Source organism: Symphodus melops (genome assembly GCF_947650265.1).
Source record: "Symphodus melops genome assembly, chromosome: 4".
NCBI classification, from domain to species: domain Eukaryota; kingdom Metazoa; phylum Chordata; class Actinopteri; order Labriformes; family Labridae; genus Symphodus; species Symphodus melops.
Genome location: NC_136694.1, coordinates 11697314 through 11720012, shown reverse-complemented (window position 1 = coordinate 11720012; position 22699 = coordinate 11697314). Strand labels below are relative to the sequence as shown.

The 22699-nt window shown below is 39.1% G+C and overlaps 2 protein-coding genes across 2 annotated transcripts in view; both read right to left on the bottom strand.

Moving 5' to 3' along the window:
- prickle2b (prickle homolog 2b) overlaps positions 1-2674 on the bottom strand; it is an 86054-nt gene extending 83380 nt beyond the window's left edge. Inside the window, exons 1-2 of the mRNA XM_079341270.1 lie at positions 2435-2674; positions 1775-1860 (exon numbers count right to left, since the gene is read on the bottom strand). Coding sequence (XP_079197396.1) covers positions 1775-1860; positions 2435-2476 — 128 coding nt within the window. The 5' untranslated portion in view covers positions 2477-2674. The remainder of the gene's footprint in view (positions 1-1774; positions 1861-2434) is intronic.
- Positions 2675-6103: 3429 nt separating this feature from the next.
- On the bottom strand, positions 6104-18900 carry LOC306822083 (A disintegrin and metalloproteinase with thrombospondin motifs 9-like; the record flags this gene model as incomplete). The annotated part of the gene is made up of 11 exons (XM_079340817.1): positions 6104-8093; positions 9397-9501; positions 10730-10821; positions 11211-11344; positions 11485-11579; positions 12025-12119; positions 12547-12676; positions 13035-13229; positions 13420-13590; positions 16148-16324; positions 18691-18900. Coding segments are annotated over 11 exons (1500 nt in total), but the record flags the coding sequence as incomplete, so codon positions are not given.
- Between the last annotated feature and the right edge of the window lie 3799 nt (positions 18901-22699).

The following is a 22699-nucleotide window of genomic DNA, read 5'->3' as shown; positions in this document are numbered from 1 at the left end:
GGACAATTTTATATATGGGCTTCATGCCTAAAAGATTAAAAAAATATTGAATTTAAAGACAAAAGGTGTCACTCAAGAGGGAACACATTTTACAAATCCTTTTTCTTAATGGGTTTCTGTGTTAAATGTTCATTTATCTGCCGAATATATTTAAATAAAGCATTATCGATGTATTTTTACATTAAAACAATGTAAAACAAGTATTTTCACTAAAGGCGATTCCTTTTTGACCAATTAAAAAGCTTTGATAGAAAATACCTTTACATCACTAAGTCCCAACTTTGAAAGTTACTTTGGTGAAACCTGTCAGGGAACATCCACACTATGGCCATCAGAAAACACACTCCACATCAAGGTGCAAAAACATTTGCCATTTCTTTAGATGATGTTTTTTGCTCTGGCAAATTCGGCAGCAAACAAACCATCTGCTATAGAGCGCTATGTGCAAACCTGCATCCTCACTATCCCCATTTCTAACCTCAGGGTCACAGAAAGTCCAACACATTCCAAAACACAGCACTACTAATGCACCTTACTAGATAAGCGTGAAAGCACATGTACTTTTGCCTGAGAAAAAAAACAAACACGCGAGACTCTTTGTGAGATCGGCATGTGTTCCTCGCTGGAACAAAGACTAGCTGGAGTAATAAAACAACTTTTTTTACTTCCGAACAAAAAGTCAGGCTCCCCAAGTCTGTGTCCAATGACGACGTTTTATTCTCGTCTGTTGGAGAGGAAAAAGTTGACTTTATATTGTGAGACTCCAGACATGCAATTAAAGGGTGCATTCCTGAGCCCACCGTTGCCCCTGTAATAGTTTACAGCAGAGAACGCTGGATAGTCGGACACTCCCCTTCTTTTGTGGATTCCCATTAAGAGGGGAATTCTTCACATATCCATGGCTGCAATGTCAACTTCAAACAAGCTGGCTCCAAAACAGAGTGAATTCTCTTTCACCAAAATACCACAAGCTATATCATATGCTATATTATTCTGTACTGAGGAGGTCAAACAATTATGATGTTTTTGCTTCCACAAATTGAGCTTCAGTTGCCCCCAAACAGTAAAGAGACATTCTTCTACCTCATGACATCTCTATTCAGGCATTGCTTCAGACTGACTGATGTGCTTTTATAAGAATCAGCTGAGACTGATAAACTAACAATGTTCAACGCTCTCCCTGCATGAAAGTGATGCTATTTGTGTTACATTCCTCCAACAGAGCTGCACACATTAGTCACACTCGTTCACACACTAACACAAACCACCTGTACTTCATAGCATGAGCTCTTCTTTTAACAACATACAGTTTGTTTCACAGCATACCAACATCCACATCCTCCCAGTGACTGAAGAAGCAGCAGACTGGAATCGTCCCTGCTGCATGACTGCTCTCTACAATAAAAAAAAACTATTATTTCGGAGCACACAGGGGGCTGAACAACTCTTTCTTCACAGTAGCATGGGTGACTAATTCTATTCAGGAGTCCCTGTGATCTCAAAGGATTTCTCCTGAATACAACTCTGTCTGAAGAAGACTTTTGAAATATCACTATTTTTTCCAAATGGCTATTTGCATAATGCTGCAGTGCAGTAATGACATAAATGCTATTTTTAACTTGTGTTTGAAATTCACTGTTGAATGCCTCAATTGATATAAGAGCAGACTTGAGTTGATATGGCATCCAAACATCTGCACAACAGCAAGAAACCAACTGTTGCATGTGCTTCACTGTAATGTGTTGTTGGTCAGGCTGTGAAGTGATGCTGTTACCTCCATTTGTGAAGGGCAAAGCCAGGGCATTGTTCTCCACAGGTGACACAGGGTTGTCCTCTCTGAGGCTCATCTGCAAAGTTCAGCTGGGAACAAGTTGGAACAGGAGATAATGGGTTTATTGGCTTTGTTCTTTGAGACACAGTATGCTGGCTTCAAATGGAATAATGTCATTAGCTAACTGGTGACTTCTTAAATTGAATTTTACCTATATAACTTTTAAACCTATTGCCGTAGTTATAGTCACTAAACGTTAACCTACGCCTACCTATAGTAGGAATGTGTAAAGTCAAAACTGATTTTTAATGACTTCCTATAAGAAGCCTAAACACAGTGACACGCAGTTAATCAGGTCTACAGAAACTCAACATTCCTGCGTAACAATGTAAAAATACAAACAAATTAGTGTTCTGTAGCCTTGTCAAAAAAGCTACAGGTTAAATAAATAAAATCCTAATTTATTTCTCCTGGGGATAAGAAGGTGGTGACAGCGTTATTTCAACAGAGCAGTTGTAACTTGACGCCCTTAGTAACATGACAGAGCAGAAACAGGAAAGATAAACTTCGCACCAAACAATTTATGTGTACTTTCAAATTTAAATCCAGTCGAGACATGTGCTGTGGAAACAACCGCTGCAACTCGAAGTCTGTGTCGCCTACCAATCTGTTGGATTCTCTCCTCTTGTAGCTGCGGCTGAACATGACAGGCGGATCCCGGGAGGGTTGAGGCGCACGCGGGTGGCACAGAGACGAATGGCGCAGGGAGGAAAGAGGAGATGAGATCGTTTTTTGTTGAAAAAGTCCCTGACGACTTTTCCAAACGCCAAACGGAGCCCTGGCTGAAATCCTATCCTATTAAGCACTTATAATTGATGAATGGAGCTGGTCTGTTCCGTAAAGCAGCTCCACCCTGTTTCCTCACAGCCAATGGAGGACAAGCTTGAGGAAGGGGCAAAGTGTCATGTAGTAAATTACAGAGGATGAGCTTTAACGTCTAGAACGCTAACTACTCAAAAAGACTCTTTTATTATATCCTAATTGAAACACCACTTTGTTTCACAAAATCAGTTTCCATTTGGAGGTATGGTTACTAAAGTATGGAGGCTTCTTTTGAAGTATGAAGGTCACACTCATACAGTAAAGGTTTTCACTATGTGTCACTATATACCCTTGGCACTAAAAATTACATGTCCATTAACATTTCTTCTTTAAATTCCCTCATTTATATTTTTACTGAAAAATACTCCTGACCTCTATGCATGCAAGAAACTTAGGCTGTGCACCCTAACTTTTTGTTTCCCTTAGGTCTAAATGTAGCCCTTTTCATACTGCTGTCATTGTGTGTTTTTAAATTGGTTGGCTCCAATTAACTTGACAGGCTGCAACATGCAAACTTACAAAGCAAAGGCTGGACATCATATAAGCACATTTACAGTCCACTTTCCATAAAATTGCAAGGATTCATGAAGTCAATCATTTAATGTCACTCTGAAGTCACCACAGTACCAAAGCCCTAACTGTCTGGTTTATTGTGATTGATCCTAATTCTAAAAGATATGATCTGTCCAAATAAAGGTTCAGTAAATTAAAAAGAAATGAAGACAGAAAAAGGCCAATGGTTCTAGATGATGGACAGTATCATCATTTCCCCCCCCCCCCCTAGATTGCTTTTGTTGTATTACATTAGCCACTTTACTTTCAACTCTGACTTTTGAAGATTCTTCTGTTGACTGATTTGTTCAAATTACAGTCAAATGAGTAGAGTGAGTAAAGAAGAAAAAAGTCAGATGATAGGGTGCAGGGCTGGTGACTTTGTTAAACTGAACTTAAGCAGGGTTTGTATTTTGTATAAAGAAGAACAAAGGGGAGAATTCATAGTTATGCCCAATAGTTTGCTTTCTTTTATTCTTTACATTATTTTTAGGGGGAAAAAAAACAAGTAAAAAGAAATGAACAGAGAAAATGAAAAATATTTTATTGTAATATGCACATCATCTTTCTTTTCTTTTCTTTTTTTACATTTTTATTTGGCAAAAGAAAAAATAAGCTGCTGTTGCTGTGTTGAATCAAAATAACTCTATAACACTGAAATACATTGTAGAAGAGAAGTGTGAATTCTCTGCTTTGTCTCAAGGACAAACAAGGAACATGCAGTAGAGACACTTTGTTTCTTTTGTAAAAGGGAAAGTGGATGAAGATGAAAACATTTTGTTTCTCAAAATTTCCTAAACGGAACAATAGCTCCAAACAGAACGAAAAATGCATATACAAATACAATACTTACATATCCACATTATTTGTGTGTATACCTGGAGTATGCAACTCAATCTCTCTCTTCATAACCTTCAGGAGTGATGATCATGTGGTCTAGGATCTTTAAAATACTTCTCATTTTTCCTAAGTCGAAGGTTTGTACACTGTTGCAGGTTCTAAAAGCAATGCAAAAAGTAAGAAATTTAGCAAAGCTTTTAGGCTCAACTTGGGAGTCAACAGTGAGTGTTGTAGTTTTTAAAGTTATGACGCATTCATTTTTGTAAAAGAACAGTCCTCAGCCAGGACCTCTTATTCTGTCCATTCAATCTATCAGGGGCCAACTATTTGCAAGGTAGTGGCCATGATGTTCAGAAGTGTTGGGAATGTCTCAGACATTCTGAAGCCTATGCTGCTGAGGTCACTGGTCTAATCCCTGTGGGAAGGATAGTGAGGCTATAGCCACGCAAAATACTGAATGTACAGTGCAAAGGAGAATATATGGAAGCTGTATGACATACATAGCGACACATCCACAAAAATTATCACATTCACAAAAGCAAACGCGTACAATGCACAGATGTTGATGCCCGTTTAAGGTGCACATTTAACTCATTTCATCAGTTTATGTAAAAAATGTCCCTTTCTGTTTGACTATCCCTGATAGTTCTTTATTTATAATGCAAATCATAGAGCAAATACAGCATTAACTCACCTTCTTAGTCAACATCAATATCTCCACTCTCAACCAGATGTGAAATATCAGCAGTAACTGGACTACATCTTCCAAAACCATTGTCCAATGAAACTTCATTCCCATATATAGATGCCACATTGTTTTCAGAGTTTCTATTGAAAACCTGAAGTGTGGCGCAGGTACAGACTCCGAATTCACAAGTCCTTGTCCTTTTAAACAAACAGTTTGACGAATCTGTCAACAGTTAACATAGAACTATTTGTGAGAAGTATTGCAGATAGATTACACATGGCTGCATCTGCTTAGTAAATAAGACTACCCTGTTGTAGAGAGTGGAAGAATATACAGTTTGTCCACATCAAGCTAAAACATACTTAAAAAAACAATTAACCTGCACTTTGGTAACTTTTACTCAGGAAACAATCTATTTGACTTATCATACTTAACAAACAGATGCACTTGTACCTACAGGTAGGCTATGTCATTTAAACTCTGTGGAGACAAATGTAAATTTAAAAAAAGCTTACTTGTCATGCTATGTTCTCCTGCTTTGATCCTCCTTATTAAACTGTCTACCGTGATCCAGTGACACTGCATGACTCATTTTTTACCTCTCAGCTCATATAGGATGTATGTCTCTGCTGCTTACTTTTTTGTGGTTGTTTTTAATGCTTTTATGGGCACATCAAAGGCCCTATTTCTTGTATTGAAAAGGAGCCAGTGCCCATGTGCAACTTATGAGGAGAGTCAATGGAGACTCAGGAAGCACGAGATCTAAAAAACACATCACCAATCAGTAACTTCAGACACGCACAACAGACTTTGTTTACGTTGCCCTTTTAAATTGTACATGTATGTACATAAAGTATATAAACTGAACTTGACACAGGGAATGTTTCTAAATCAGCTTATGACTCAAATTATACAATCACATCTATCACCTGGGAACTGATGAACACTCTATATCTTCCCTTTTCACACCTCCACGTATCCCTTGTATAGCAGCTTACTGAAACTGTTGACAGTTTCATAAAAAAAGATGTGCTGTGCCTCCCACTTCTTATAGATAGATAGACTGTCTAGACTGAAAACTGAGGAAATTATGAATGTAGAGCTTGTTGATAATGGTGCTTATAGGGCTTCATTCTTTTATGCAACTTTCTTGAGGATAAATAAGATACTCCAAACGGAAGAAGCAGCATGGAGGGAGAATTAAATGTTATGTACATCAATCTTACCATTGTGTGTTCAGGATTTAAAGAGCCTTCAGATAACCTTTTGGCAGCATCAAACTGCTAATACAATGGTAAAACAGGGAATTTGATCAGGTTCATATACTTTATGGTAATTAGAAGTGATGATCAAATGTATTTACAGTCACAGATAAAAAAATATAAAATAGAGCAGTTAATGACATTTCATGTTATGTAAATTCAATCATATGTATTCAGTATTTGATTAACATGACAAATATGCATAAAATACATAAAACATGAACTTCAATAAAATATTAATCCCTTTATATATGACACCTGAGAACTTTAAGGACTGAGCTAAGTTTTGACATTCACAAAGAGAAGTGCATTTTTCAGTTGCAACTGTTAAGGCACAATTAGTTTCCTTCCCTACTTTAAAAACTGATTTCATCATTAGTGACACATATGACTGTTCCCTTTGGCTGAGGTGTGCACACGTTCACATCAGGCACTGTACTAGCACATTATAATCAAAATCTAATAGGACAAAATATGGCTTCTTAATGAGTTCATACATACACTATGGAGGAACATCTGACCCTATACACAGTTAAGGCGTCAAGAAGTGTTTTGTGTATATTTGTTTCTGCACTACACTGCATTTCTAACGTGCATACAACAAAAAAAAACGTACCCTGATATTATGACAAAAAAAGGAAAATTGAGAACCCAACATGGACAGTTTAGGACGATTCTTATAACAAAGCTGGAGAGAAAGATGTGAGGTACAGGAGTTAATATTTCTCTGTACAGGCAGCAGCTGGACAGAAATCATACAGCATGCCTGTGAGCAGTTACGGAGGTGTCTCCAGGGCCAGACCAGTGCATTATATCTCCTGTGTATCAGCTGGAATTTTATTTCCCCGAGGTGAAGTCTGTCTTTAATGCTACTCAAGATAAGGTCACATGTCTACTCTATAAAAACGAGAGGATCATTGCCCCTCTGGTTACTGCACACTACCACAGAGGTATCCATGAACACAGAGGAACGTGGTTTCCTCTGATGTCTCGCAGATTAATCTTTTCAGCTCATGTTGCCACTAGCATTTCCTGTGATCCAGTAAAGTGTTCTAGTGTGTTTGTGTGTGAGTAAACATCCCATTTACTCCCTACACCTGACCTGTCTCCAACAAGACTTTCCTGACTTATACACTTGGATACCTTTAAAGGTACAGTATCATCACGCAGGCTGATTGCTCACTTTAAAAAAAACAAAAAAAAACGTGTAAATGTTTTTTGTTTTTTTTTTGCTCTTCAAATCAACCAAAAGGAAAGAATTAATCTTTTAAAAAATATAAATATATTCATGCTAAGGACGAAAGTGATGCTGATGGATGAATCATTAAAATGTTCCCCTCAGAGGATACAGACTAATGACGACTTAGTTAAACTGCAGTTTAACAATCCAGTTGGTTTATGATACCCCGTTTTCAATGTGTTTCACTACATATGTATAGCATCCTAATAGTAAACCAAGATGAGAAAATGTTCTATCTTGGGAGGCACCAAGTTTCTTCCACAGATTGCCACAACCCAGTCGTCAACAACTTATAAATGGAAAATCGACTGGACTGGGAAAGAAATGTACAAAAAGAGAGTGAGTGTTTCACTTAACCAAACAGTCTTCTAATGGAGCTGCCCGACTGCACACAGTGTTAAACAAGTCTATGGCTAGACCAGCATGTGCCATGTATAAAAAAAAGAGACCCATTGATGAGTGACACCTCCCTGCATACAAACATAATTAATCTCAAAAGCAACACATGGCTTAGAATGTGGAGTAATGACAGTATTAAAAAGTCCAAATGGCAAATATCTAAAGACATCACAAAAGTGTTAAATTATATAATACAAAAATAAATGAAGGGTGTAATAAATAAGACATTCTCATATTGCTTTGTACAGTACTTACACAAGACTAATTTACACTATACATACACAAGAGTTCAAAGAGGTCACGTGAGGGACGGGTCTGTAGCACCAAAGATGAGGGAAACACAGACACAACGAGCACGAGGCGTCACATCATTTCCAATGTTACACGCAGACTGGAGCTGGAGGACGGTGTACATTTACCACAGTAGCCTCCACACGTTCCTAACACTCTGCTGCCATCCTGTGGACATAAGAGCAATAACCTGAGTTGTGGGGGGATAGAGCTGTAGTTTCATATGATCATAAGCACATTTTTTAAATATTGTCAGTCATGCAGATGCTTCATTTAAGGTAGCTTCCTTGAGTTTTTGATACTTTTGATGATATTATCTCACATCAATAAGCAAAACTGTCAGGGTGATACACAAATGAGCTTGAATGGTCCTCAATAAAAAACAAGCTTTACAGGGAAGGAAATGCCTCTGCCACTCTAATGTGGTTTAAGAATCCCATCTTTGTTCAGGGTTATTTCAAGAGGGTTGTTGTTGTGGCTCTGAAATTAGCTTTTCCTTTTCAATACCCCCACAAAGACTGAGGCCCACCAGGCAGGTTGTCTTCAGGTCTGAATTGATTCATCACTCTTTGCAAAGAGCAAAAAAATACATGCTAATGTAATCACTAGCACTTCATGTTCATGATTTACATTTGACATAATGGGTGGTTTCAGCCAAACATCTACCAACAAAAAGGAAAAAGCAGCAGACAAGTACGGCAAAAGTACTACACCGTGACATGACAGCCACAGTGTGAAGTGAGTGGTGTGTCCCATCTCTGTTTGAGTGTTTGCTCAGTCCTAACCTGGTTTTATTTAAAGTGCCTGGAGTGCCCAGAGCGGCTCTACTGACTATGAATATCAGACTATGAACATTTTTTGGCATCACAAGTGCCTCATGTTTTCACCAATAAGCCCTCTCCAGCAATGATCTCCATTTCAAAAGAGCGGAGGATTGAGTCGGGGGGCTGAGTAGGGATTGAGAGCAGCTGCCCAATAAGAGTCCTTCTCAGCCTATGGGGAGAAGTGGAGCTGGGAATACAGAACTCACCTGGGACCTTGTTTGCTTTTAGCTCTAAACTGAGTACATAAAAAAAACAGATCAGAGACTTCGAGGCAAAATATATCAGGCCTAGGTGAAAACGTTTCAGTTTAATTGTCTGTCTTTCATTGTTTTGTCAGAGTAGTACAAGTCGAGGACATGGTTGATTGACATTTGAGCCCAAAGAAATCAAAAGCAAGACTAAATAAAAACTTTGACTTGTATCTTAACGTATTTGATTTGAAAAAGTATATTGTTCTAACTGACCATCATTTTCTGTCTCACTATGTGAATACTGCTGAAGTCAGATGTGGTGGTGTGCTTGTGGAAGTAAAGGATTAACCCCTAAACTAAAGTTAGCTTTGAGGGCTGTGCCGAGACTTCAAATGACCAATCCATGGTGTCACTTCACAGCTTTACTGTACTTATGTGTGACTTAAATATCAATACCTGTGATTTTTGAACATCGACCACTGCATAGTTGCCCTGGGAGATCCATGAGGCGTCATCAGCCACCTTGAAGCCCGTTCCTGAGAGATTGATCTTGAACCGTCCCTAAAAGAGGAGATTGGAAGAGCTTAAAAACCAGTTGTCACCTTGAATTTAGTTTATGTGATGTAATATTGGAAACCTTTCCGATGTGTTTTGATAAAGCGACTTAAAAATACAAGATCAAACACATTCAACAGACTGCAGCAGGAATTGAACATTAGGTCTAATGCTACGTTCCATTTTATGTCTGAAGTTGGAAATTTCAGATATGTCATCAGGAAGGCTCCTGAGGTTGGAATTTCGACTTGTAAACCTGGAGAACCTTCAGAAGTAGAGTAAAAAATCCACCTGTGACCATAGTGTTTATTAGTACCAAAAGTATCGAGCAAGTTTAAGTTCTATCTGTTGACAGATAAAACTATCACGTAGTGTATCGTTATTGCCAAGTATTAGCTAAAAAACAAAAGGTACTCCTGGAGGCATACATGTTGCTTGTCTGACTGCAGTAGCTCAATCTGCAGGGACTTGGGTTGGGAACTGGAGGGTCGCCAGCAGCCCCCTCACTCTGACATCTTTCCATCAGTGCATGTCCACTGGATCATGTTTGTGCATGCGTTTATTTGAACCTACTGTATGTGTGTGCAGCATGTCTCAATAACAGAGTGTAAAATTGAATTTCCCCTCATGGGATCAATAAAGTATATATTCTTCTTGTTGCCAACTCTCAAATGGAGCGCGGTTAATTTGATAATGATGTCATTCTCAGATTCGAGTTCAGAGGTAGTATGGAGCACACCTTATACATGGCATCAAACCAAATGACATGCAAACTGTAAAATAAAAATACATTTACATGTATGTATCAAGAAGACCAAAGGGTAAAACATAAACGTTGTCATTGTTGCTACTTTAATAAAGACAATGATGAGTTTGTTAGCTCTGTGAGAAGCAGACATGCCAGATAAGACCACTAGCTGCTCCTAATGTCATGAATGAATATTGGTTTTGAATTCATAAATAGCAATGAACTTGTTTGGAGGGAATTGGGGACCATATAACAGGAGTGGTTCTGAGAAGGAAGCACATTCACATATCTTCTTATTACACTGCATACATTTCATTCTTGAGCAAGAGGAGCACTGATGTCTTGACACACTAATTAAGTAAAAAGAAGATATTTTAAAGAAACAAACAACCACTGAAAGTGTCAGCTATAGTTATGCTCTCCAGTATGATTTGAAACACTGTCTCCTTTCATACTGTAAAAATGAACAGCTGTTGTTGTTCTCACCTGTGGACAGCGAGCTCCACTGTAGCAGTCTCCAGCTGTGGCAAAAGGAACACTCTTGCCTTCCCGGGTGAAAGCAAACTGCCAATCTGTAGCTGGATAACAAAAAAAACCAGAGCGGTGACAAATGTTCTTAGAAATGTGTGTGTTGTAATTTGTCGCTGCAGAACCTCAGATGACCCTTTAAAATGAAAGCTTACGTCTGACATAATAACCAACATTTGTGCTATTGAATTGGTCTCCATATAGCCCTACTTTTAGGGTCAACTTAATATCAGTATAATTTCATCTCCTTAGAGAAGTTTAATTTTAACCCGCTTGAGATTTGTAATTGTGTATTCCTGAAAGGAGCCTTAAGGACATCTTGAGTCCATTAACCCTTGTGGGCATGTACGTAATTAAACGGCAATGGAAGTTTGTTTGAGCTTAATGTAGACTTAACACTGGTCCAGGATGTGGTTTTAGTTGTGTAAGAGCCACTTACTGATGATGTTCATATTATTGAGGTCCAGGCGAACTTTGGAGAAGGTGGTTATACCAGCAGCGGTGTAGTCTCTCCGACAGTCACAATCTTCTCTTCTTGAGCCATTGGCTGGACACTGGGTGGGGTCATTGAGTCTGAGAAGAAAAACACACGTACACAGCTTGACTTTACACTTCCATGGAATTCCTTCATTTACAGACAAAAACACTGCAAGGAGTGGGTTGGATTTTGTAATGAGCAGGCTGCTCTCATTGTTATCCTGTTCGCTTTTTACCTGAAGGCAAATATCTCTGAGAAATTCTCTCCTTCTCCAGTCGTCAAGGAAATGTACTCCTGCGGAGCCTCAGTCTGCATTCCTGCACAGTAGACCTGATGAGAGAAAAGGAGAGGAGGAGGAAATGTAGAGATGGTAAACAAAGCGAGGGGAAAGGGATGAAAGTGATAGGTGCCTCAGAATTATATCAAATGTGGCGAGGAAAAGGAGCCCTATTTAAGATGCTCCAGTTACACTACTCTGAACCAGGTAACTCTCAGCAATGTCATCAAGCCACTTCCATTTATTGAACCAAAAGGTGTAATTGTGCACGCTTGAAGGTCAAAGCATCTCAAGGTACAAACACAGTTATCGTGCTTAAAAAAGGCTCTTCTAAAGCAACTTGTTTCCAACAGTGTTTCCCTATTTCCCATGGCTATGTACCCATTATCCATTTACACCCCAAACATAGGAGAAATAAGACCCATACACAGATTCCTGATAACAGGCTTCAAAACTATTTTTTTGCATTTGTGTTTAAATGAGGACATATTCATTTACCTTGATTGACTTTCCTTGTATATTGAGAACATGTTCACTGTCTGGAAGGGGGCCGTTCATGCTCTGGACATCTAGACAGCTGGAAGGCAAATTGCCTTTGAGAGAAAAAATATATACAAATTAGAAGGCAGACATTACTGTATTGTTAAATGATTCCAAACAGGACAGGCATTCACACAAAGCCCCGTACATACACACATGAGCACGCATGCACAGAAAATTCCAGGAGTTCAGTGAAGTGTGGTAAATTCCTGCAACGAATCAAAGAAAAACTAAAATCCACCCACTCTTTGATGTCCCATCCTACCGCAGGGAAGAAAATACACTGGACAGTGAATCTTTGATGATTGCCTCAGATCATAAATATTTCTCTGAAGGCCAATTCCCTAGATGACCAGATCAGGCCAAGGCGTACCTAATACCAGAATCTGGGATGCCTTCAGTTTGCCTATGTGTATCCCTGGTAGTCTTGACCTTTTGAAAAATAAAAATAAAAAGCAGCAGTATTCTTGTAGAACTCACAGCTTGGATTTCTGCAGATTTTTTTGGCCTCTGGAACGGCATCTAGGGAACATTTATTGCTTTGCTGGCCATCTGCTGAAACACACTGCACTGTCCTCTCCATCATTCCTTCACCACAGCTGACTGTACACTGGAGGGGAGGAAGAAGAGAGCCACACAAGTGTGAAAAGAAAACTTGTGGATGACTGTCAGGTCAACTTATGACTGCCAAGTTATTATTAAGCTATGACATGACGGGTTAAGTCAAATGAAGAAGACGCCATATCCCATTTAGAAGCCTATAATAAATGTTGTGCATAATTAGGAGCTCATAACATGTTCTGAAAATTCTGAAATTGTGATTTTTTTGTGTCCAATGTGTCCTCTTAATTCAACACTAGAAGTTGAATGAGTTTGAATACACGTCTCATTTCACTAAATTCTCCACTCAAGTAGTAAAAAAAAAAAAAACCTTGCTGAGGTCAGTAGAGGGTGAAAGATTTGCTCACCAGACCCCAGATTCCAACCCGCCACTCCTGTATACGCGGGCATGGGTCCAAATTACAAGGCATGTAGCTCTCAGGAGGTGTCCCTGGACAGTTGGACAAAGACTGATGGCCATACTCATAGTTGTCATCGTCCACATGCACCTCACTGCAGGAGATCAGACGCTGATGGTAGCCCTGGCCACAGCTGGATGAGCACTGGAGGACAGAATATATTATGGGTATGAGAAACAACAAAAGCCCTGCTCAGGACACATGGGTGATTTCTATCATTTCATCACTGGACTTGAAGATGGTGATTTATGGCTGATAGACAGATACATACTTTTCTTAAAGCCATTAGTGGAACAATACTATTGAAAAGGCACACAGTATATTTTGCTCTCACCTCAGTCCACTCTCCTGTGATCCAGATGTACTCACAGGCCTGGGTGTTACAGCTCTCTATGTCTGGAGGTCTGATCTGGTTCACACAGTAGATCTCATGTACCTCCTCCTGGTTGTGGTCCACACACTGCAGGTCTCGTCTTCGGTGACCCGCCCCACACGACTTACTGCACTGTAGTGGAGAGAAGACAAAGACGGGCCTTTTAAAAACACTGCAAGTCAGGTAGGGGTTGTGTTAGACATTCCAAAATGATATGGAAAACAACCTCTTTTTTTCATTCAGTAAAACTGGACCTAATTATATGTGCAAATAGAGCGTAACAGTCATAGATGTGTATTTTTCAGTGAGCCTGTATCTTCACCACGAGAGACTTTAGCATCAAAATGTCAATACAGGAGAACAGGAGGAAAGCTCTGTGGTTTTAGAGCAGAAGATCCTGAGCTGTCGATGCTGCCAAGTTCTGTGAAGAGATTACACAACTGCTAACTTCTGTAACTGCTTACAATCTCTGCCAACAGTGTGTCTGATGGAAGTCAGAGACAAAGTTCACCAAGAGTCAACACCTGCCTTAAATCTTAGCATCCAAATGGTCCCATATAGACAAAATGATTGTTATCAACAAATTATTAAGAGCAAACATATTCATCCTCTAAGCAATTATAGACTTAAAGCAGATATAGTCGCCTCTGAAAAAGAAAAGATCATTTGGAAAGTACTTGCATTTTCTTTTTGGTCAGGCTAGGTCAAGGATACAGATAGCATAGCATAAAATAGATAGCATGGCATGGCTTAGAAAGCAGCAGAAAAAAGACTTCAATCAAACCACAAATTAATATAGCATTCAAAGTATTATGATATAGGCCTATGAAGGTTTTATCTATGGACAAGGTGAAATTAGCTGTCATTAGTGATGTCCTGATACTTTTTCACATTGATATTGCAGCCATGAGTATTGACCGATGCAATATTAGCACGAATCATACAAACATTCATTACTTATTTTGTGGTGTGTAATGTTAGAAAAGGCTCGATCAAATGATGTTACTCAAACAGAGAACAATAGTCAGCAACAGTAGGTGTGTGAAAAACTGACCCAAAATGGTCACATACAAGTTAACCTTCAACTTAATATCTACAGTATTCTACAATTGAATAAAATAATAAAAATAATAATTAGAAGACTGAAAAATAACTTTAATAAATCTAATAAAAACAAATTAAACTTTTAAAGTCTGTTAAATGGTCTGCTTATAGGAGCGCTTATATCTGAGATTTTGGATGCAGTCCGATAAAATCTGATATTCGTTTTCTAGCTAATATCAGACCGATATCCAATATCAATATTGGATTGGGACACTTCTAGCTGTCATTATGCTTGGCTTATTTTTTTAGGTGTTTCTATAAAAGTGCAATATTTACTTGACTTTCAGTCAGATGTCTTACGACATCGATACTTGACTATTCAGCATTCAAGTCTGCAAGAGTTGTCATTCCAGCACTCAACATGTTTACACGGTCTTTGAGAAGCTTCCATTTGTCAGAAACACTCTGTGGTGCAATGCATGCAGCTGGCTTAATCACTATTGATTGTGTTGAACACTGTCAAACCACTGGCATACCTGGAACAACTTCCGTGAGCTGTTCTGCCACATCAATCAGGTGTAAAGCTGACCCTGCTTGATGGATGGATTCCTTCAGCAGACAGCACTTTAAGGAAAACTACTTTATTCTAAGTGATTTCGGCCTTCAGAAACATCTTCAACATCCTCTCCTATTTATTGACTCAATGTAAGTGTATAAAACACAAAGGAATTTTAACTCCTGCCAGGTGAACTGTTCTACTTACTTCCAGCTGTTAATTGGGACACCCAGGCAGGGTGCTCTTAAAAGTTCTTCAGAATAATTAGACCGTCCTTCTTGAGAAGACATTTCATGCTGCTCATTGACCCAGATTCAACATCACTTGAACACAGTGGAGAGCCTCCTGCTGCAGCTGCCTGTACTTATCACCCTCAACAACTTTGTGTAGCCTCAAGCCTATAGAAAACGACTGGCTCTTACTCAGCAGGAATGTACACATTCAATAAAGTTAGACATGACTGCAGGCGAACCACTTCAGTGTAATAATAAAATTAACCTCTTAATTTGGTTTCTAATGTGTATTAACAAATAGTAATACATGTAAATGATCAAATAGTTGTATCAATGTTTGACAGTAATATCAAATATGCCTGTTGTAACAGTCTAAAGCTGTAGAATATTATTTGGTAATTGTATAATAGTTAAAGTAAAAACGTTGCTATTCTGCTGCTGAATGTGAATTGCAGTTTGAAAAAAAACTGAACACAAGGAACATTTAGTTTTGATTCAGAAACTGCAATTTTGAACCAGAAGTATGAGCACATAAAAATTGGACAAATCTCACTCTGTTAGGTCAAGTGTTTGGAAAATACTGCGTCATTCGCCACTTGCGTGCATTTAGAATGAGTGACTTTTCTACCGCTTCTTAAAACAGCGGATTGGCCAATCAGTAACATTCATTCTGAAACGCTGTGTCTGATGAAAAAAAAAAAAAAGGCTGCTCATCTGATCTCTATCAGGGCCACGCTGCTCTCTCCTCCCCTCTGGCCTCCGACTGAGGTAGCCAGTCAGACTTCACCAAATATGACTGACAAAAAAAACAACCCTCGCCCCGTTTTTCGATTCTCAGAGCTTTTCCTGTGCTTACCGTCTGCCACTCTCCTTCTCTCCACCGGTAACGGGAGGGACAATCAGCGACCCGACAGCTCTGGCTGGACGCCGGTCTGGAGCGTTGAGAACAGCCGCTCTCCTGCACGCTGCGTCGGCCTCCGACCTGGCAGAATACCTCCCGTCGCTGGATGCCGTCTCCACACGATGCTGAACACTGAGAGTAGAGCAGGTAAGACCTCGAAAAACTCATATTCAACTGTTGTTACTCTGAATAAGTACAATAGGCCTTTACAATACGGTTTTACGTGAAGTAATCAATGATCAACTATCCCAATACGAATAAAGCCTCAGAATTAAGCGAACTTTATGAAGTTTCTACTTCGTTTTAAAGCTATTGTATATTGTGAAAATTGATGATATAATTGCTTGAATCCTATGTGTTTATTTATTTATTGCATTTCATTTCGGCATTTCGAGTATAGGCCTTTTTTAAGAATCCATCAAATAGTTGATATTTAATAACATGCAATTACATTTAATTGCATCATTTTGTTTATTTTTTTATGAACCCATGAATTGAGGATTTTAGCTGTGGCCTTTAAGCATCTTTAAACAATACTTGCAAGACAGCGCTCTACATTATGCAGAGTATTATTTCTTTGGCTTGGTCTACTACAATCAAGCCTTAGTGTTTATAATTAAGTCATATTTTTTGTCTCTACAGAAGAATTTCAAGATGGAGCTTGGAAAGCTGTGGGTTTGTGAAACTGTCTAAGCTTCAGTCAAGTGTTTTCAATAAAAGTTTGTATTTTCTGCTGCAGCTAATGCAGAACACATTGCTACGAAAAACCCAAAACAAAACAACAACAACAAAAAAAGCAGACAGAATAAGAGTGGGATAAACCATCTGATCTTTTCTCTTGCCAAATATGCTCAGCCCCTGGCCCAGATAATTCAAACACTTCTATGATTTGATCAAAGCATACTTTGTCTGTTTTTTGTTTTTTTTTATCTATATATATATATATATATATATATCAAAAGCTTTTGGAGTTGTTATTTAACAGTAACTGTGTATGTGTCCTCTCTCTCTTCAGACAAAAGTGGGATTCTGAATAAACCCCATTGCACAGTAATGTAGAGTAATGCAAGTGAACATGACAATTACAGCAGCCTTGAAACAGAGAGTTTACATTTGCACGAAGACTCTCGAAAACAATGTTTTTGTATCCCTGTATATGTATGTGTACACAAGGAATGACACTTTTAACTGAACTTCTCATATTTTTGCAGGTAGAGAGACCTGAAGCGATGAAAATATGTAAACCATCCAACTGAAGTGACGTCAGATGTTTGGATCTGTTCAGGAGTTTCAGCAGCTTAAGTTTTCAACATGTATCTATAGAAATATCAGTATTTACAGTTCATTCACATGTTGCAACTTTACATATTTCACTGTTATATATGTAAGTGGTAAATGGAATTAAGCTTGAAAAGCTCTTTTCTACTTTTCGGACTCCTCAAAGCGCTTTAAAAAAACGCAGCTCAGACCTACCCATTCACACAGCGGTGATAAAGGCTGCTTTGTAAAGTGTCCATCAGTACAATATGAACTAATTTGTTCATAAACCTTCACACGCTCTTAAAGTAGCAGAAGGAGCGATTTAAGGTTCAGTGTATTGGCCAAGGTCACTTTGACTTCGACACGTGACTTCAGGAGCTCGGGATCAAACCCCTGACCTTTCAGGTTGAGAGACGACCAACTCTACCACTGAGCCAAAGCAGCCCACAACATGTAATGTAAGTTAAGAAATTGAGTGGCTATGCAGCCTGCTGCTCCACTGGTTACCATGCTGTACTTGTCTAAGAGCATTTGTATGGAATATCATTCTCTGCTGGCATGTGTCCTGCTTCACAGCTGTTGTAAGCAGACGCACATCCTCTCTGACGTATGGAGCACAGATGTGGCTCAGTGCTCTGTGGGATAAATTCACAGTAAGAGGACACAAGAAGTGAAAAAGACAGTAAAAAAGGAAAGAAAAAGAAGCAGACGTGCTCTGAGGGGCACGTTGCATGTGTGGCACGGTACCTTTGTGGATATTCTCTTTTATTTGAAGTTTAAAGAAAAGAACATTTGGGAGGCAGATGTTAAAAATGTGAAATGTGTAAACAAAAAAAAACTGATCAGTGAGTGCAAGAGCATCAAGAAGAAAGAGGATGAAAGGGACAGAGTAGGGTAAAGTGAGGGTCAGAGAAAGAGAAAATAAAGAGATCATGAAAGAAATGGATTATCGCAGGCTTGACTTGAACTCAGTTAATCACAAACAAAAAGACAAGGATGCACAACCCTCTGACTGTCTTACTAGCTGTAACTGTCCTGTGCAACAGCCACCATGTGATGTGTAAATGCATGCTGTCTTTGTGGTCCAGGCATGGCAAATAAATACAGTCCGGTTGAGCAGCAGATGTTTTTACACAAACACACATACTTCCCAGCAAGCTGGTACGAATTATCAAGGAGCTAGAGAAAAAAATTAAAGGGGTATATGTGTGTTTTATAGCTGGGTTAAAAAGTCCTACCTCTCCCCAGCTGCCAGTCTTCCACTTGGGACAGCGTCCCCCCCGACAGCGCCTCTGCTTGCTGGGCTTGTGAGACAAGGGCTGGCAGTTTTCTTCTGAGACAGGACGGCCTGATCCAGTCACACAGCTCACCTTCCGGGACTTGAAACCTTTTCCACAGGAGGCCGAGCACTGCAAAAAGTGAAAGAAAAGAACGGGTTGAATTGAAGTTTAAAGGTATGCCTAGGATCAAATCATTTGTGTGTTCTTGTGCTTTGTAACTCAAACATGATTGTGATTAGAAATGCACATCATTTGTTGCATTTCAGCTATAATTTAAATGAACTAGCAAATTCATCGAACACACTCATCGTTTTAGACAAAAAAGAACGTGAGCAGCTAGTCCAATGGCAGAGGAGACAAACAACCCGGCAGCAGTTTGTTTTACCTCCGGGTTCACCAAGTTACTGAAAGTCTAACTAATTTTGACAAGTGAACACACACACACACACACACACACATACACACACAGAGACAGACAGCAGTAAAAGAGGAGGGAGTGGAGAAAGGGCTGGACTGTGCTTGGATAATCACAGGGGGTGTTACATGTGCGGATGGATGGAAAACGACAGACAGAGTTGAACGAGTGCGCAGCTCAGCGTGTGGCGCTGTCCTGACCAGCGAGGGACTGTACTGGACAGGAACACCCTGCGACCTCTCACTCCATTTAACAGGGAGGAAGAAATGCAAATTCAAAACCTGGGAAAACGGTTGTATTACAAATTGTCTTTTGATAATTATCATTTTATTGGAGTTGCTCATGTAAGTGATGTTAGTTGCCAAATGAGTAAATCATTAAAGACAAAAGAGGATGTTTCTGTCTAGTTGTTTTTGCAGAGTAATAAAGTAATTGGGTCAAATCAACATTAAGTGATTTTTGTGCAAATATAGTTTGAATAAAAATATATTATACTGTGTTGTCTCTATGTATTTCCACATGATGGCATAAGTTTACGATAATCATTTTAGATAAACTGGATAGTGTGTAGGTCCTCACAGGAGAAACTGAGCTTTCTGCAAAGGTTCCAGTCATTAAAGGAAAGCAATTACTGTACAGGGCAATTGTTGTTCTGTTGAAACATAATCCCTCAAAAGTTTTAAGTGCTTTGCTCAAAACGCTTTCCTGCTGTTGTTTTATGTTAAAATGTCCTCAGAAAACCTTGAGAATCAGTACTAATGGGTCACATTAAAGTGCCATGTGTTTTATTAGAACATGCAAGGTTCATTAGCTTTGCCTACAAGTCCTCCGGGTTCTGTAATTATCCCAACAGTTGACTGATACAAACATCCCCACTCACGCATAGAGGAACGGAATCTCGTACATCACACCAAATATACAAATGATACGCATGTTTTTGCATCAGTTTATTATTCAGGGTGTTTTCCACCATTGCAGAGCTGGTTGTTCGTTCCTTGCTCGTCTGGTCTGCATGCTGACATTTTTCTTGGGCAAGACATTAAACAAATTGGATCCTGATGGGAAGCATTGCATTGGTGCCATTGGTGTGTGTGTAAAAGGATAACTGAAAGGATATATTTTTTAAAGATTTCTACTCAGCTTTTTTATGCCTTAGAGAGATAGGAAAGTGGATAGAGTCGGAAATCTGGCAGAGAAAGGGAGTGGGGAATGACATGCTGGAAGGAGCCACAGATCGGATTTGACCCTGGCTTGCCAATCTCGAGGAAAACAACCACTGTACATGGGGTATCTATGCTAAACACTAGGCTAATGGCATCACATGGCACATTTGAAAGAAAGTGTCTGTGATGAAAGAAGAGCTCCTGTATGAAGCTGCAGCATATTGACCATAATGCTACATGGAATTTACTAAAACAAAAATGTAGCCACCATTCTGATTATTTACAACTGTCTTTGTTAAAAATTCATTGCTCAAAATTGAAGGAGATGATGTGAAAACTACTACTGTACAACTATAGGTAGGTAAATGCAGAAAGGCAAAGCATGAATCAGCATCATTTAAAATAAAATTGACACACATTGACAAACGTTTTGGCATTGTGTTAGGGAGTCCTGGTCAGCTCTCTTTCGTGCCCCTTCCCCCACCCCCCCCATCCACAGATCACAGAGATTTCCCAGAAGTCTTTCTGTGCTGAATGGGCGAACCGGGAAGGGGCCCCTCCCTTGATCAAACATGACCCTTGACCCACGAATACACCATTGCATTGTCTAACTGGCGCCCCCCCTCAATCATGGCACTGTCATTGGCCCCAACATCGGTATACTGTCATCAACCCACATTAGTCCAGAGTAGAGGGGCCTGACAGGAAGGGCCAAAGGGCGCTAGCTAGTTCATAGCGTAGCACGCGCCCCAGAAAGAGTTGGGTTGGGCATTAAGAGTGACCGAGTGCTTTGACCGAAAGAGCTTTGAACTCTTGAAAGCAACAACGGAAGCACAATCGCTCAAAGAAGTCAGCAGAGACTATACCACTCTTGTTCTCGTGGTGAAATCAGCATAGACCACATATGAAAATTTTAAGAATATTGCTCAATGATTTTTTGACAAAGACTGTTGGAAAGCTTAGCACGAAAGACTGCGTTGAAGGCTAAGTGTCTACCACAAGGGTCTTTAAAATCTTTTAGCCAAGCTTCAAGCCTTCAATAATTAAAAAAAAAAGACTTTTGTATTCCTTTTGAATTGCCCCCCTGGTACAAATAAAGTTTTTTTTATTGAATTGACAAACACTCCGTTATGACTTTAAAACTAGAGTCAGCACTCTTCAAATAGGGAGTAAGCATCCAAACTGCAGTGTTGCAATGAGTGAAGCAAAGAGTGAGACCATGCAAGTTGCAAGAAGAATTATTGTAATGTTTTTGTAAACATGTTTTAATTCTATTTCCTCATTATTAAATTATAATAAATTTTGTCAAGCTGCTCTCATATGGAGGGATGTAAAACTATTTGTTCTTTTATTACATAATACACAAGTGACATTAAACCTTCCGACAACAGCGATTGCCTTTGTTTTGGCATTCAGTCTGCATAGTGTAGAAAACAAAAGTTTATGGTAGATCTGAAATTAGACCTGCGGATTTATAGATTTAAATAAACTCATCCCCTCATCTTTACTAAACGTAGAGCTGTCTTCTTGCTCAATAGGATACACACTTGCACGTTAAAAAATGCCTACTGTAGATTATTTTTAAATCAGCATAACGTTAACCCAATTCACTAACTTACTATCATTCTCATTTTAACCTGTCAGTATGTATCAGAAAGTAATGTACAGTACAGAAAACATTTTGGAGGGATCATGTTGTACACTGAGAGTCATTAACTAAAACATTACCAGGATGTTTTGTTCAAATAAGAGAGAAAAAGCCTCGGATAGTCCCTCTACTTCACTTTAATCGTAACCTTTTCTGAAAATGAACAAAAATCCAACAAATTCATAAAAAATTAAATATTGACATAACATTATAATGTAGTAACAATAAATACAAGTAATTACATTAATGTACAGAAATCTTCTTGAAACACAGACTAATACTGCCACATGCGAGTAAGAGACATTCAAAACACTTATTTCGAGAGCCTGTTGATATAGTGTTGGATCTGCACTGCTGTTTGAACCAAACTGCTAATAAGATGAAGGACACGATGAAGAATGATGGAATGTGCTGAGGTAATATTTTGCTCTTCGTTCCCCAATTTGAGCTAGATTTGCATTAACACTACCTTACAATCACACACGTGGAAGTCATTAGTTCTCGTTAGTAAATGATGTGTGGCAAGAAAAAAAAAAAAAAAAAGAAGAAGTACTCACTGCTGTGTTAACAGGCCCTTTAAATAATGTTTGATGTCAGTACAGACATTTATGACCGGGAGAAGTCCACTGGGTGGGCTGCATGAAAAAGCTGCCCCTAACCACAGATTCTGGATCAGTTCTAACTGCCCTCGGCAGGATTGTAAGAATTAAAAGGTGGAAGTTGACACACACCCTGGATTTG